This window comes from Oncorhynchus mykiss, chromosome 3 (assembly GCF_057628025.1).
Source record: "Oncorhynchus mykiss isolate SJ-2025 chromosome 3, ASM5762802v1, whole genome shotgun sequence".
Taxonomy (NCBI): Eukaryota; Metazoa; Chordata; class Actinopteri; order Salmoniformes; family Salmonidae; genus Oncorhynchus; species Oncorhynchus mykiss.
In genome coordinates, this window is record NC_143024.1 from 72,053,118 (window position 1) to 72,071,263 (window position 18,146).

Below are 18,146 nucleotides of genomic sequence, written 5' to 3' on the forward strand. Positions count from 1 at the left end.
GCGCTTCGGTTCCAGGCAAACTCGTGTTTGCTGGGCAACCATTTTTATTTTATTTTGTGAGCGCCGAGGAAGGAATACAGTGCATTTGGAAAGTATTCAGACCCCTTGACTTTTTCCACATTGATGAGGAACAATAAGGCTGTAACGTAACAATCTAAACACAATACCCCATAATGACAAAGTGAAAACAGGTTAAGAAATGTTAGCAAATTTGATAAAAAACTAAAAACAGAAATACCTTATTTACGTAAGTATTCAGACCCTTTGCTATGAGATTCGAAATTGAGCTCAGGTGCATTCTGTTTGCATTGATCATCCTTGAGATGTTTCTACAACTTGATTGGAGTCCACCTGTAGTAAATTCAATACATTGGGCATGATTTGGAAAGGCACACACCTGTCTATATAAGGTCCCAAAGTTGACAGTACATGTCAGAGCAAAAACCAAGCCATGAGGTCGAAGGAATTGTCCGTAGAGTTCAGAGAAAAGATTGTGTCGAGGCACAGATTTGGGGAAGGGTACCTATAAATATCTGCAGCATTGAGGGTCCCCAAGAACACAGTGGCATCCAACATTCTTAAATGGAAGACGTTTGGAACCAGCAAGACTTTTGCTATGAGCTGGCTGCCCGGCCAAACTGAGCAATCGGGGGAAGGGCCTTGGTCAGGGAGGTGACCAAGAACGCGATGGTCACTGACGGAACTCTAGAGTTCCTCTGTGGAGATGGGAGAACCTTCCAGAAGGACAACCATCTCTGCAGAACTCCACCAATCAGGCCTTTATGGCAGAGTGGCCAGATGGAAGCCACTCCTCAGTAAAAGGCACATGGCAGGCTGCCAAAAAGGCACCTGAAGGTCTTTCAGACCATGAGAAACAAGATTCTCTGGTCTGATGAAACCAAGATTGAACTCTTTGGCCTGAATGCCAAGCATCACATCTGGAGGAAACCTGGCACCACCCCTACAGTGAAGCATGGAGGTGGCAGCATCATGCTGTGGGGATGTTTTTCAGCGGAAGAGACTGGTTGACTTGTCAGGATCAAGGGAAAGATGAGCGGAGCAAAGTACAGAGAGACTGTTGATTAAAACCTGCTCCAGAGCGCTCAGACTGGGGCGAAGAGTCCTTTTCCAACAGGCAACGACCCTAAACACACAGCCAAGAAAACGCAGGAATGGCTTTGGGACAAATGTCCTTGAGTGGCCCAGCCAGAGCCCGGACTTCATCTCTGGAGATGAAGAACCAGATCGAACATCTCTGGAGAAACCTGAAAATAGCTGCAGCAATGTTCCCCATTGTTGATGGAATTTAAAGCTTTAAAGGAATGATTAGAATACTCCACTCAGAAACCATTTACTTGTAGAAATTGACTAGAATCATAAAGTTTTAATTAATGATGTGTGTAGTTTTAGTCAGTCAAACAATATGTATATTATAGTGTCTTGAGCACAGACTGTCTGAGTAAGATTCGGGGCCGACCTTGGCTGGGGCCACAGAGATTGGGGAGAGGACAGGGGGGATTCTCACAGTGTTTTCACGGTCCCTAATCTTTGTCGGCTGGGTAGCAGGACATTGTGTGAATGTGTGTGCGTATGTTTCTGTGAATGTGTGTGTGAATGCGCGTGCGTATGTTTGTGTGAATGCGCGTGCGAATGTTTGTGTGAATGCGCGTGCGTATGTTTGTGTGAATGCGCGTGCGTATGTTTGTGTGAATGCGCGTGCGTATGTTTGTGTGAATGCGCGTGCGTATGTTTGTGTGAATGCGCGTGCGTATGTTTGTGTGAATGCGCGTGCGTATGTTTGTGTGAATGCGTGTGCGTATGTTTGTGTGAATGCGCGTGCGTATGTTTGTGTGAATGCGTGTGCGTATGTTTGTGTGAATGCGTGTGCGTATGTTTGTGTGAATGCGTGTGCGCATGTTTGTGTGAATGCGTGTGCATATGTTTGTGTGAAGGTGTGCGTGAGAAGCCAGTATAAAATGAATTGTTTTGTACAATAGGGTAGCTCGCTCTCGTAAATACATTTTCTGACTATCATAGCTGGGCCTCCGTCTGATTCATTTCAACCAGTTTCCTACAAATTCTGGGTTTCAGGCTGAGTACTTAATTGAATTGGGTTTATGAACATTGAGAACATAATTCTCGTGACACCAATCCAACCCGACAGAGCTTGAGAGGATCTACAGAAGAATGGGAGAAACTACCATACATTTGTGCCTAGCTTGTAATGTCATACCGAAGAAGACTCAAGGCTGCACTCACTGCAAAAGGGGCTTCAAAAAAGTACTAAGTAAAGGGTCTGAATACTTATGTAAATCTGATTCCAGTTTTTTTATACATATTATATATACACTGCTCAAAAAAATAAAGGGAACATTAAAATAACACATCCTAGATCTGAATGAATGAAATATTCTTATTAAATACTTTTTTCTTTACATAGTTGAATGTGCTGACAACAAAATCACACAAAAATGATCAATGGAAATCAAATTTATCAACCCATGGAGGTCTGGATTTGGAGTCACACTCATAATTAAAGTGGAAAACCACACTACAGGCTGATCCAACTTTAATATAATGTCCTTAAAACAAGTCAAAATGAGGCTCAGTAGTGTGTGTGGCCTCCGCGTGCCTGTATGACCTCCGTACAACGCCTGGGCATGCTCCTGATAAGGTGGCGGATGGTCTCCTGAGGGATCTCCTCCCAGACTTGGACTAAAGCATCCGCCAACTCCTGGACAGTCTGTGGTGCAACGTGGCGTTGGTGGATGGAGCGAGACATGATGTCCCAGATGTGCTCAATTGGATTCAGGTCTGGGAAACGGGCGGGCCAGTCCATAGCATCAATGCCTTCCTCTTGCAGGAACTGCTGACACACTCCAGCCACATGAGGTCTAGCATTGTCTTGCATTAGGAGGAACCCAGGGCCAACCGCACCAGCAAATGGTCTCACAAGGGGTCTGAGGATCTCATCTCGGTACCTAATGGCAGTCAGGCTACCTCTGGCGAGCACATGGAGGGCTGTGCGGCCCCCCAAAGAAATGCCACCCAACACCATTACTGACCCACCGCCAAACCGGTCATGCTGGAAGATGTTGCAGGCTCCACGGCGTCTCCAGACTCTGTCACATGTGCTCAGTGTGAACCTGCTTTCATCTGTGAAGAGCACAATTTGCCAATCTTGGTGTTCTCTGGCAAATGCCAAACGTCCTGCACGGTGTTGGGCTGTAAGCACAACCCCCACCTGTGGACGTCGGGCCCTCATACCACCCTCATGGAGTCTGTTTCTGACCATGTTTCTGACCATTTGAGCAGACACATGCACATTTGTGGCCTGCTGGAGGTCATTTTGCAGGGCTCTGGCAGTGCTCCTCCTGCTCCTCCTTGCACAAAGGCGGAGGTAGCGGTCCTGCTGCTGGGTTGTTGACCTCCTACGGCCTCCTCCACGTCTCCTGATGTACTGGCCTGTCTCCTGGTAGCGCCTCCATGCTCTGGACACTACGCTGACAGACAAACCTTCGTGCCACAGCTCACATTGATGTGCCATCCTGGATGAGCTGCACTTGTGTGGGTTGTAGACTCCGTCTCATAATACCACTAGAGTGAAAGCACCACCAGCATTCAAAAGTGACCAAAACATCAGCCAGGAAGCATAGGAACTGAGAAGTGGTCTGTGATCCCCACACACATTTTCAAACATTTATAAAAAAAAAAGTTTTGGGCTTTGTCATTATGGGGTATTGTGTAGATTGATGAGGGGCAAAACAATTAATGAATCAATTTTAGAATAAGACTGTAACAAAACAAAATGTAGAAAAAGTAAATGGGTCTGAATAATTTCCGAATGCACTGTATATCGATGTTCTCAGGACCTTTTCAAGTGTCCGAAATCAAAGTGTATTTTTAGTGATCAGGCAGAACAAGCGTCTTACCCGGTGGCCTTGGATGCGAGGGCAGAGCTGCGTGAGAGGCGAGCGTTGACCTCTATGATGCAGTACTCTAGAGAGCCAGGGTGAAGGGCGTACTGGATGTTACACTCCCCCACGATGCCCAGGTGACGCACTACCTTGATGGCCGTCTCACGCAGCATGTGGTACTCCTCATTGGACAGAGTCTGGCTGGGGGCCACCACAATAGAGTCACCTGGGGGAGGGAGAGTGGACAAACAGACCAATGAGAGGATAGATTCTATGTATAGTCACTTTACAAATTACCTCGACTAACCTCTACCCCCGCTTGCCCCATGTATATAGCCTTGATATGGTTACGTAATTTTCTTTAAGGGCTTGCAAGTAAACATTTCATGGTAAGATCTACACCTGTTGTATTCAGCACATGTGACAAATACAATTTAATTTAATTTGATTGGATTTAGAGTGGAAAGAATGTGTATGTGTCTGTCAAAATAAAATCAAATTGTATTTGTCACATGCTTTGTAAACAACAGGTGTAGGCTAACAGTGAAATGCTGACTTACGGACCTCTCCCAACAATGCAGAGAGAAAAATGTACAAATAATAACACAAGGAACAAACACACAATGAGTAAAGATAACTTGGCTATATTGATGTAGATATGTACATATAGTTAAGGGTAAAGTGACTAGGCAACAGGATCGATACAGTAGCAGCAGCATATGTGATGAGTCAAAAGAGTTTGTGCACAAAGGGTCAATGAAGATAGTCTGGGTAGCTATTTGGTTAACTATTTAGCAGTCTTATGGGTCTGGGGTAGAAACTGTCCTGGTGGTTCCAGACTTGGTGCATCGGTACCGCTTGCCGTGCGGTAGCAGAGAGAACAGTGTATGACTTGGGTGGCTGGAGTCTGACAATTTTTAGGTTCTTCCTCTGACACCACCTGGTATAGAGGTCCTGGGTGTCAGGGAGCTCTGCCCCAGTGATTCCAAGCAGTTGCAATACCAAGCGGTGATGCAGCCAGTCAAGATGCTCTCAATGTCGCAGCTGTAGAACTTTTTGAGGATCTGAGGGCCCATGCCCAAACTTTTCAGCCTCCTGAGGGGGAAGAGGTGTTGTTGTGCCTTCACGACTGTGATGATGTGTGTGGATCATGTTAAATCCTTAGTGATGTGGACACCGAGGAACTTGAAGCTCTCGACCCGCTCCACTTCAGCCCTGTCGATGTGGATGGGGGAGTGCTCTGCCCCGTTTCCTGTAGTCCACGATCAATTCCTTTGTCTTGCTGACATGGAGGGAGAGGTTTTTGTCCTGGAACCACACTGCCAGATCACTGACCTCCTCCTCGTCTGTCTCGTCGTCTGTGTGTGGGTGTGCGTGCGTGCGCGCATGTGCTTGTAATACCTGTGTGAATGCCGAGGGGGTCAAAGTTCTCCATGTTGCAGACAGTGACACAGTTATTAGCGATGTCCCTGACTACTTCATACTCCACCTCTTTCCAACCCATCAGAGACTTCTCCACAAGGATCTGACAGCTCATCGCCAGGGCCTAGTCATACAAACACACATGTTTTCTACTTCATAACTTTTTGAAACAATTTGCTACATTGTGACTGCCTGAACACAACCCAGCATTCATGATTAGGCTAACACTGAATTGATCTTTGACCTACTGAGTAGATTGAGTAGACGGTTTGCCATTTATATGCCCGGCCTAGCCTGCTTGTCAAAAAGATGCATGCCTAAGAGGACTGAATGGGTCTTGTGTCCTCAACAAGTCTTTTGACCTACCTTCCGAGCGGTCTCCTCCAGCTTGTCCTTGTTGGCACAGAATCCTGAGCCCAGTCCGCCCAGGGAATAGGCAGAACGTAGCATGACCGGGTAGCCTATCTGATCCGCTGCCTTCAGGGCACCTGCCACCTATAGGACAAACAACGTCCTTACATCACACTACACTATTCAACTCCGCTCTGCAACTTACCAGACCTGGGTTCAAATACTATTTGAAATAATTTAAAATACTTTAGCTGTGCTTGACTGAGCTTGACAGGCTTACCGGACCAATAGACAAGTCCTGGAACTCCAAATGCTACACATTTGGCACTCTGGGAAGGCTAATTCAAAATATTTCAAATAGTATTTGAGCCCAGGTCTGCACCTTACAGCTATAAATGCCTACACCTGGGTTTAATCTCAAATGTCTTTCCTCATGTCCTTTCCGCCGTCCTCTCCTCACCTCCCTTTCACAAAAAGGGAAGCAAGGAGATGAGAGTGGATGCAAGGAAAGAGGGAAGAATTTTGAGATCTACCCCTGAACATTGTTGTTGATGTGGCTTGTGTTTGTCCAGAAGCCTCACCGTCTCCACAGCGAAGCTGGGAGCAATCTTCTCATTGATCTCGTTGAGCTTGTCAGCAAACAGCTGTCTGTCTTCAGTAGCCATTATGGACTCTACAGGGGTCCCCAACACCTTCACCCCATACTTCTGCAGTACTCCACTCTGGAACAGCTCCACTCCTACACATACACACAGACACACAGGGAAACATGCACACACGTGAGCAAACATATGGGAGAATGCATGTGACTTCAGAGTGTAGGTGTAATAGTCAGATAGAAGGCACCTACAGTGGGGCAAAAAAGTATTTAGTCAGCCACCAATTGTGCAAGTTCTCCCACTTAAAAAGATGAGGCCTGTAATTTTCAGCATAGGTACACTTCAACTATGACAGACAAAATCCTGAAAATCACATTGTAGGATTTTTAATGAATTTACTTGCAAATTATGATGAGAAGCGCTCATCATTTCACATAGGCTACATGTTGTATTAAAACAGCACATAAAACACTAAATAAGTCAGGAGAATGAAAGAAAATGAATTGTTTTGGCTACATTATTAGCCTATTAGTTCAAGGCTATAGCCAACAAAGAATTACATTGTGAAGCATTTGCGAGTGCAACACACTAGGCTGGCAGGAACATTAAACGCTCAGCATTTAAACAACATTTTATTGTATTAAATAATTAGTTTATAAATTGCGCATATAGGCTGTGACTTACTTAGAATTAAATAAAAATGAAACAAAGGCTTAATTAGGCTTAATGAAATTGAATTCACTTGTAGAAACATGAGTTTGGCCAGTCTGTAGCTTCAGGCTCATGCGATGGTGCCTGGAGAGCAGGTCAGCAGTGGAGAATATCCTCTCAGTGCTTACAGAGTTGCTTAGATTTATTTTTTATATAGGTAGACCTAAAGTTTACCTAACCCTATCAAAACAGAAAGCTCCTTGAAAGAGGTAATATGTCAGGCCTACTGGGCAGAAATCAATGATAGACTATCGTATAGATAATAGAACAAAAATGAACGAAACTTAAGAGATCCGATTGCTTGTTTATAAATAATTTTGCTACAATGACACACTTAGCTAGCTACCCACCTTGCTCCTTTCTGTTAGCATGTGCACGTAATACACCATCATGCTTTTACAATAAGTGTCTTTTCAGATTCCCAATGATTCTTTAGTTGTGGACACTACATCACCACTCGCTCTTTCTCTTGGTCCTCATCTTATTAACTCATCTTCATTTTGCACCTGTGTGTTTTATCAGTTTCTTTATGAAAATATTTAGTGAAATCCATGGCTGTAGCTAGAGCAAGGGGCTATAGCAGCACACAAGTAGCCTACAAATGCAAGCAGTGCCGGTCATGCCCTGAGCTCCTGAAGTGAAATGAGTGCTACTGGAGTGGAACTGGAGTGAAATTGGAGTGGGCGAGAAGGCCAACACTCCAGCTTTTGGGATACTCGCGCTGCTCTACAGTCCAGGTCCACTCACACACACCCCTAACTCACCACAGTTTAGAGCGGTCTGTCCTCCCATAGACAGAAGGATTCCGTCAGGTCGTTCGGTCTTAATGACCTCTGTGACGAACTGAGGCGTGACAGGCAGGAAGTAGACAGAGTCAGCCTGTTTAGTCCCCACCTCGTTGGTCTGCACCGATGCTATGTTCGGATTCATCAGCACCGTCCTCACGTTCTCCTCCTGGAACACACACGCAAGGAGGGAAGACACACACACACACACAGAAATGTTGATGTACGTTTTGACTGAAGACATTTGTGGAGATCGTCATACACACATTGCCTGGTTTAAGTTTGTATTCTCTGCTATCATGACAATGACTATAGGAGTTGGCTGTACTGCACAAACAAACCAGGCTAAAAAACAAGTAAAATACAGTGTATTCGGAAAGTATTCAGACCCCTTGACTTGTTCCATATTTTGTTAAGTTACAGCCTTATTCTAAAATTGATTCAATAAATGTTTTTCCTCATCAAGCTACACAATACCACATAATGACAAAGCGTAAACAGGTTTTTAGACATTTTCGTAAATCTATCAAAAAACAAATACCTTATTTACATAAGTATTCAGACCCTTTGCTATGAGACTCTAAATAAGTTTAGAACCACCACGACTCTCCCTAGAGCTGGCCGCCCAGCCAGACTGAGCAATCGGGTGAGAAGGGCCTTGGTAAGGGAGGTGACCAAGAACCCGATGGTCACTCTGACAAAACTCCAGAGTTCCTCTGTGAAGATGGGAGAACCTTCCAGAAGGGCAACCATCTCTGCAGCACTCCACCAATCAGGCCTTTATTGTAGAGTGGCCAGACGGAAGCCACTCCTCAGTAAAAGGCACATGACAGCCCACTTGGAGTTTGCCAAAAGGCACCTAAAGGACTCTCAGACCATGAGAAACAAGATTCTCTGGTCTGATGAAACCAAGATTGAACTCTGGCCTGAATGCCAAGCGTCACATCTGGAGGAAACCTGGCACCATCCCTATGGTAAAGCATGGTGGAGCCAGCATCATGCTGTGGGGAGGTTGTTCAGTTGCAGGGACTGGGAGACTGAAAACCTGCTCCAGAGCACTCAATACCTTAGACTGGGGCGAAGGTTCACCTTCCAACAGGACATCGACCCTACGCACACAGCCAAGACAACGCAGGAGTGGCTTCGGGACAAGTCTCTGAATGTCCTTGAGCGGCCCAGCCAGAACCCAATCGAACATCTCTGGAGAGACCTGAAAATAGCTGTGCAGCAACGCTCCCCAACCAACCTGACAGAGCTTGAGAGGATCTGCAGGGAAGAATGGGAGAAACTCCCCAAATACAGGTGTGCTAAGCTTGTAGCTTCATACCTAAGAAGACTCAAGGATATAATCACTGCCAAAGGTGCTTCAACAAAGTACTGACTAAAGGGTCTGAATACTTATGTATGTGATATTTCCTTTTTAAAATTTTGCAAAACTTGCAAAAATGTCTAAAAACCTGTTTTTAGCTTTTTCATTATGGTGTGTAGATCGATGAGGAAAAACAAATATGTAATCAATTTTAGAATAAGGCTATAACGTAACAACATTTGGGAAAAGTCAAGGGGTCTGAATACTTTCCGAATGCACGTGAGCCTCTGCTTCTTTGTTTGTTGTAAAGTAACAAAAAAATAAAATTCTATAACTTTTGGACAAGCTTGATCAGATCTGGTTCAGCCTCTCCTGATTGGCTCTCCTAGAGCTGGTTCAGCCTCTCCTGACTGGCTCTCCTAGAGCTGGTTCAGCCTCTCCTGCTGACTGGCTCTCCTAGATCTGGTTCAGCCTCTCCTGCTGACTGGCTCTCCTAGATCTGGTTCAGCCTCTCCTGCTGACTGGCTCTCCTAGATCTGGTTCAGCCTCTCCTGACTGGCTCTCCTAGATCTGGTTCAGCCTCTCCTGACTGGCTCTCCTAGGCCCTCTCACCTTCATGGCTTTGACGGCCTGTGATCCAGAGTAGTCAAACTCCCCAGCCTGACCAATGGACAGACCTCCAGACCCCAGCACCAGCACCTTGGAAACCTGCATTAGGAAAAATACAAAAACACATTAATAATACAGTATTAGCAGCGCTTGACTTGGAGCTCAGACACCTCAAATGTTCTACTGCTTGAGTTTCTGCACCTATTATAAAATATTAGCTCAAAAGTATTGTGGAGCTCCTGCACCTAAATATACACAGTACCCACACCCAAAATGATTAACGGCACCTATTTTAGTCCAAGTCAAGCACTGAGTATTAGTACATACATGTTAGTATGTTTATATACTGTACATCACCCTTAATTGGGGAGGATGCTTTTATGGTAATAGTGGAACGGAATCAGTGAAATGCTATCAAATACATGGTTTCCATTTGCTCCGTTCCAGCCATTGTTATGAGCCGTCCCTCACCTATGACCCTGGCATTTCAAGCGCCATGCTCTTATCAACTGAGCCACAAAGTAGAATTACTCATGAAAAATGATACAGATTTTTGGGCTTCTATCTTGATGAAGTAGAGTAATTTTTGACTGTGTTGTACCTTTCATTAGTTAGTATCTTACCTGAGTCCTAGGTGGGATAGCAGGCTTCTTGGGCATGACTGACACAATGTTGGCCTCCTTCCCATTCTTTATCAGGGATATGAACACATCAAATAGGAACTGCAAAAAAGACAGTGAAAATTAACTATGAATCACAGAAAATATAGTTTTTTCTACTGTGGACTGTCCATCCTCCACAGGAAAAAGTATTTCCTGTGTACTTAACAGGCCAAGGCACAACAGGGGCTTATAATGGATGCAGAGGTGTTTTGCAGTGATCAATAGTTTAATTGTATCCGTTTGTAGAGCAGCTTTACCTCAGTGTCTGTAGGTCCTCCTTTAGCTTCTGGGTGGAACTGAGCCGTGAAGACTGGCTTGGTGTCGTGCATGATACCCTGGGACAAAACAAGAAGATAAAGTTTTGAACGACTAAGTTTGTTGTAAAAAGAACATAGCTATAAACTTAGGTAGAAGTTCACTTCATCTTTCTTTAACCAGTGTAGTCCAGCCATTCGGTAACAGTGTTTCCAAGAGAGTACGGAGCTAAGACAAATAAATACAACGGAACCTAATCATTCAAAACAATCATGCTGTATCTATCACAAAACCCAAGAGAGTGTGTTTCGTGTCGTCAGTGGCCTATGCTCCCTGAAGAGTGATGGGCCCCCTAAGTAAGTAATTAAGAACACAAAGCAGACTTCGTTGGTTCCGTCGTTGGCGTTAACAAACAGCGGGCTCCATCCAGGTGGTAGAGAGGTGCTGTCAATGCCATAACCATGGTTCTGGGCTGTGATGAAGGCCTGACCCGTCATCACGTTGAGTACAGGCTGGTTCTGACCTCTGGAGAACAATAAACATAATTACAAATGACATGTAGTTATATCTTAGTAGCCACAGACTTAGAGGGCCAGTTTCCCAGACCAAGATGAAATCTACTCCAACACTAAAAATAATGCTAAATAGAATATTTCCATTGAAAGTGCTTTTTTGTCCAGAATTAGTCTTAATCTAGGTCCAGGAAACCAGCCTATAGAGTTCTAATATATCTTCAATTCCCCTAAGGTAGAGGGTTAACTTCAACAGAGCAAGACCCTAATGAAAGAATCAGCTGGCAAGTCCTGCAGTGGTCATGGAATTGATCAGAGGGGGGCCGCAGGCCACCAGTTGCACATCCCTGGGTTATAGGGACAATGGAGCCCTCAGTATCAGGCCATTAGCGACATGATGGTCGTTGGGTACGACCAACACATGTCCATTGAGTCAGAGGAGAACACTGACTCAAAGGTCACATGGAACTTGAATGCGGTCATAACTAATGACTGTCGGTAATACGGTCACTGCAACAGCCCTACCTGTAATGCATGTGTAGTTTACCTGTTACCCATGGGCAGTTTGTAGGACTGGGCCCCTGCAGCCAGTGCTGTGATCTGGTTGCCCATACAGATACCAAAGACAGGCTGTGGCCGGTCACTCTCCAGAACCTAGGGATGAACAACACAGCCAGGGAGGTGGTAAGATGAAGGGAAATAGACCAGAGGGAGAGCAATAATGAGAATAATGTAGTCATATGAAACCACTTTCCAACTAGTTTACAACAATTAGTTTAAAATAAATCAAAAAGGTGGCAAGCACATACTAATAAAGTATGACTCAGATGTATTTTGAGCAATCACAACACAAATGTTGCTCTGTAGTCCAATGGGCAGCTGGTACCTTGAGGATGTTTTGGATGAAATTCCATCTGGTAATGCTAACATCTTTTATCATGGTAACACTTCACACCTAAATGGTTTTAGTCCTTTGTAAACTGTTCTCTTCATCTAATTCTCTTCCCTCTGTAGTGCAATGGGCAGCTGGTTATGTTACCTTGCGGACGTTCTGTATGAGGTCTCCTGCCAGAGAGGGATCCCCAGGGCCGTTGGAGATGAACAGGCCATCGTACTCCAGACTCATCAGGTCCTGGTTCCAGGGCACCAGATGGACCTCAGCACCACGCTACAGCATACAGACAGAGAGAGACATTTATTATCATCAATTCTATTCATGCTGCTATTAGTGACTAGCCCAGGGTCAGTATTTATGGTTCTCTAAAATAACATCTTTCATTCTTTATTTCACACTCAAACCCACAGGGTCATACTATGTAGTCTAGGGCTGACCCCAATTAGTCGACATTGAGACTTGTTGAGGACTTGTCTGTTTCTCAAACTTGACACTCTAATGTACTTGTCCTCTTGCTCAATTGTGCACCAGGGCCTCCCACTCCTCTTTCTATTCTTGTTTGAGACAGTTTGCGCTGTTCTGTGAAGGGAGTAGTACACAGCATTGTATGAGATCTTCAGTTTCTTGGCAATTTCTAATTTCTCTAGAATAGCCTTCCTTTCTCAGAACAAGAACAGACTGACGAGTTTCAGAAGAAAGTTATTTGTTTCTGGCCATTTTGAGCCTGTAATTGAACCCACAAGTGCTGATGCTCCAGATACTCAATTAGTCTAAAGAAGGCAAGTTTTATTGCTTCTTTAATGAGCACAGCACTTTTCAGCTGTGCTAACATAATTGCAAAAGGGTTTTCTAATGCTCAATTGGCCTTTTAAAATGATAAACTTGGATTAGCTATCAAAGCATGCCATTGGAACACAGGAGTGATGGTTGCTGATAATGGGCCTCTACGCCTATGTAGATATTCCGTTAAAAAATCTGCCATTTCCAGCTACAAAAGTAATTTACAACATTAACAATGTCTACTCTGTATTTCTGATCAATTTGATGATATTTTAATGGACAAAAATGTGCTTTTCTTTCAAAAACAAGGACATTTCTAAGTGACCCCAAACTTCTGAACGGTAGTGTATATATTTATTTGCGCCCATCTCAGTGAACTAATCCATTGCGGAGGCCTAGACTTTATTTATCCGAAAATGTGGTCAGAGGCTTCATATGGAGGGTGAGACGCAATTAAAGAGCCTCCAGAGGCATGCAGAGGCCGTATCGAGCTCCGTACCGCATCGCCACTTTTTTTTTTATGCGGAGGGCTCTGTATAGCTCCAGATTGACATGATTGGTTGACAGTAGGTGGGGGCGGTGCATCCTGTATAAACACAAACTCACGTACTTGACAAAAGCGCTGCACTGCTCTGCAAAGCGCAAGAAGTATGAATGCCCTGACTATCACAGTAAATGCTGCATGGCCAATGCAGACTTCGGATTGACATGCGCCCAGATGCAGAATGCAGTTCTCTCTCCAGAATGCGCTTTCTCCAGGTAATTTGTGCACATTCATTGTTTCATAGCTTCATTGTGTGAATTGTTGGTGTATATCAATTCCAGTAGTACATTTACCATTAGGAATTAATCTACAACATGTTACTTTGGCTATGGTAATTTACAGTGCCTTGCGAAAGTATTCGGCCCCCTTGAACTTTGTGACCTTTTGCCACATTTCAGGCTTCAAACATAAAGATATAAAACTGTATTTTTTTGTGAAGAATCAACAACAAGTGGGACACAATCATGAAGTGGAACGACATTTATTGGATATTTCAAACTTTTTTAACAAATCAAAAACTGAAAAATTGGGCGTGCAAAATGATTCAGCCCCCTTAAGTTAATACTTTGTAGCGCCACCTTTTGCTGAGATTACAGCTGTAAGTCGATTGGGGTATGTCTCTATTAGTTTTGCACATCGAGAGACTGACATTTTTTCCCATTCCTCCTTGCAAAACAGCTCGAGCTCAGTGAGGTTGGATGCAGAGCATTTGTGAACAGCAGTTTTCAGTTCTTTCCACAGATTCTCGATTGGATTCAGGTCTGGACTTTGACTTGGCCATTCTAACACCTGGATATGTTTATTTTTGAACCATTCCATTGTAGATTTTGCTTTATGTTTTGGATCATTGTCTTGTTGGAAGACAAATCTCCGTCCCAGTCTCAGGTCTTTTGCAGACTCCATCAGGTTTTCTTCCAGAATGGTCCTGTATTTGGCTCCATCCATCTTCCCATCAATTTTAACCATCTTCCCTGTCCCTGCTGAAGAAAAGCAGGCCCAAACCATGATGCTGCCACCACCATGTTTGACAGTGGGGATGGTGTGTTCAGGGTGATGAGCTGTGTTGCTTTTACGCCAAACATAACGTTTTGCATTGTTGCCAAAAAGTTCAATTTTGGTTTCATCTGACCAGAGCACCTTCTTCCACATGTTTGGTGTGTCTCCCAGGTGGCTTGTGGCAAACTTTAAACAACACTTTTTATGGATATCTTTAAGAAATGGCTTTCTTCTTGCCACTCTTCCAGATTTGTGCAATATACGACTGATTGTTGTCCTATGGACAGAGTCTCCCACCTCAGCTGTAGATCTCTGCAGTTCATCCAGAGTGATCATGGGCCTCTTGGCTGCATCTCTGATCAGTCTTCTCCTTGTATGAGCTGAAAGTTTAGAGGGACGGCCAGGTCTTGGTAGATTTGCAGTGGTCTGATACTCCTTCCATTTCAATATTATCGCTTGCACAGTGCTCCTTGGGATGTTTAAAGCTTGGGAAATCTTTTTGTATCCAAATCCGGCTTTAAACTTCTTCACAACAGTATCTCGGACCTGCTTGGTGTGTTCCTTGTTCTTCATGATGCTCTCTGCTCTTTTAATGGACCTCTGAGAATATCACAGTGCAGGTGCATTTATACGGAGACTTGATTACACACAGGTGGATTGTATTTATCATCATTAGTCATTTAGGTCAACATTGGATCATTCAAAGATCCTCACTTAACTTCTGGAGAGAGTTTGATGCACTGAAAGTAAAGGGGCTGAATAATTTTGCACGCCCAATTTGTCAGTTTTTGATTTGTTAAAAAAGTTTGAAATATCCAATAAATGTCGTTCCACTTCATGATTGTGTCCCACTTGTTGTTGATTCTTCACAAAAAAATACAGTTTTATATCTTTATGTTTGAAGCCTGAAATGTGGCAAAAGGTCGCAAAGTTCAAGGGGGCCGAATACTTTCGCAAGGCACTGTATTTTAATGCATTCAACATTATTTTTCTGTTCTCATTGTGGGAGTGGACACATTGTTTGCAGGTTGCACAACCTATGCTACACTTGTGAGAAACAAGTTTTGGTGTAAGGTCTGCTTCTAGCTCACACTCTCAAACACCCAGATCCCTGAACGCAGCTCACAATCCAGATCCCAAACACCTGAATTCAAATCACCTGTTCACACACCTGTATGTCACTATCACACACTATTTAGTTCAGTTCTTTGCACCCCATCACTGTGAGGTATTGTTTGTTTTGTGACACACTTCTATTCAGAGCTCTGTTTTTCCCGTATTTGAAACCTCCCGTGTATGATAGGGAGGCAGGCAAAAACTAACGACGCCGTTTGCCTATTCCCGGCCTGTACTTTAGCCAGATTTCCTGTTATCTAGCTATTGCCTGATCTCCCGGACTACGTTACTAGCCTTTTCCCTGCCTGTACTGTTGCCTTTTTGGACTTGCCTCCTCCTGTGGTCCTTTGCAATAAACACCTGCTGCGCCCTGTGCTTGAAACCAGCTCTATGTCTCCCCTCGTGTTCATTACATTTGGTTTATTTCATTCCATTTACAAGTTTTGTCAATTTAGTCATTGTCTTTTGTTTGGAGCGCTCCTGTCAATATTGAGTCAGGACGCACTCGCATAGAAGTAGGCCTATAGGCTACCTGGCCTGTGCGCAAATTTAGGTGCACAAATTTGCGCATCCAATGAGAATTACAATAGTTCCTCAATGTATTTGAAAAATCTTTCCAGCTCTTTCGCTAATGTTCAGTCTCTGGATAATAAAGTAGACGAGCTCAGGGCGATGGATCTCCTTTCAGAGACATCAGGGATTGTAAACATACTCTTTTTCACAAAAACATGGCTCTCTCAGGATATACTGTCCCCGTCCAAACAGCGAGCTGGGTTCTCAGTACATTGCACAGACAGGAATAAAGAACCCTCCGGGAAGAAGAAAGGCAGGGGTGTATGTTTCATGATTAACTACTCATGGTGTGATTGTGATAACATACAGAAACTCAAGTCCTTTTGTTCACCCGACCTAGAATACCACACAATCAAATGCCAACCGTATTACCTCCCAGAATAATTATCTTTGGTTAGTCACAGCCATGTATTCTCCCTGTCAAGCCGATACGACAACGGCCCTCAAAGAACTACACTGGATTTCATACAAACTGGAAACCACATATCCTGGGGCCGCATTTATTGTAGCTGGGGATTTTAACAAAGAAAATTTGAGCAAACGCTACCGAAGTTCTACCAACACAATGACTGTAGTACTCACTCTGGAAAAACATTGGACAGCTGCTACTCAACTTTTGGAAATGCCTAAAAGGCCTTCTCCTGCTCTCCCTTCTGCAAACCTGATCCCGACTCCATTTTGCTCCTCCCTTCCTATAGGCAGAAACTCAAACAGGAAATACCCGTGCTAAGATCTATTCAACACTGGTCTGACCAATCGGAATCCATGCTTCAAGACTGTTTGATCACGCGGACTGGGATATGTTCTGGGTAAGCCTCTGAGAATAACATTGACGAATACATGGATAGGGTGACGGAGTACACCAGGAAGTGTATAGTGTCATGACGTTGCCCTGTTGGGTGAGGTTTATGACTGCCCCATAAATACCTTTCCCCCTTTTCTCTCCACTCTACAGAATGGACTCTTGGAAAGCCCTTTATTAACATAGAGTGAGTATGGTAACATCAAAAGGTTGGGGAATGGAACAATATTTCCCTTTCTCAACCAGTTGAAAGTGTCCGTTGGTACTTAAAGAAAATTAAGTCAGATCAGTTCGTGTCTGGGACATTATATCTGATGATAGGATGACATAAATTGTATCTTGGGAAGTCTACACATTATAGTTATCAGATTCACATGGAATTGTTGGGCAATTTAAATGTTTAAATATGAAACTATTTGTGAAAAGATCAAATGTAATTTTATCTTCCTAAATAAGATAATTGTTTCATAGTAAAACATAGGCCCACTCAGTGGCCCCGCCCAAGTGAACAGACATTGGTTGAGAACTACAAAACACGCCCTTCTCTTCTCCAGTACAAAAGCCCGTTGACAGAAGTCAAACTCAGTTCCCGATGACGTAAGGACTGGTGTCCATACATTTAAAAGGGCTAATTACAACTACAACCTAACGAAATTAACATTTAGTTCCCAACGGCTTGAGGATTGGTGTCCATACGTTTAAAAGGGCAAATTTCAACGTGGAGGCAACGATCGCCACGTTGGAATGGTGAATTTCAACTAGACCAGCCAGAATACAGCATGAGCTGGAGAAAATCGTTTGGAGAAAATATCCTTTCTATTTCATTCAGCTTTGTTCAATTGTATTCTTCTATTCATGGTATGAACTTTGAACGATTATTCACTAAAGAAGTGATACATCCTAGACAGCGAGTTAGCAGCTGCAGCTGTAAACGTATGTGGCCTAGGAAAGGACAATCTCCGAAGAACGACAGAGTACTTTAACGTATCCACTCTACAACACTACCACCAGAAAGATTATTCAAAAGGACAATGGCGATCTTCCATCTTCGACCCATCTATCGAAGCGCAGCTCAGAGTAAAGATATATATATCTTGCATTTTCCTCTTCCGAATGGGCGGTTATTAGAATGCATAAGATTCTGTAGCATAGCTTCTCAAGGTCCGATAGAGATTCAATCCTTTTGTCCCAAGTTTACCCGCACTTTCATTCAAACTCAACCCCTTCCTTTGTGTAACCAGCCGTCATATCGGGTTAGCCCACTAGGGGCTTTTCATGACACGATTAGTAATCGACGTGTGATCTATC

At 43.8% G+C, this 18,146-nt stretch overlaps 1 protein-coding gene across 1 annotated transcript in view; it reads right to left on the minus strand.

Moving 5' to 3' along the window:
• Positions 1–18,146, minus strand: part of cps1 (carbamoyl-phosphate synthase 1, mitochondrial) — an 85,158-nt gene that overhangs the window by 50,084 nt on the left and 16,928 nt on the right. The window contains 11 exon segments of the mRNA NM_001124709.1: positions 3,933–4,143; positions 5,319–5,463; positions 5,706–5,834; positions 6,272–6,429; positions 7,765–7,954; positions 9,707–9,802; positions 10,327–10,425; positions 10,623–10,700; positions 11,004–11,145; positions 11,680–11,786; positions 12,172–12,300. Of these exon segments, the coding sequence (NP_001118181.1) occupies positions 3,933–4,143; positions 5,319–5,463; positions 5,706–5,834; positions 6,272–6,429; positions 7,765–7,954; positions 9,707–9,802; positions 10,327–10,425; positions 10,623–10,700; positions 11,004–11,145; positions 11,680–11,786; positions 12,172–12,300 (1,484 nt within the window).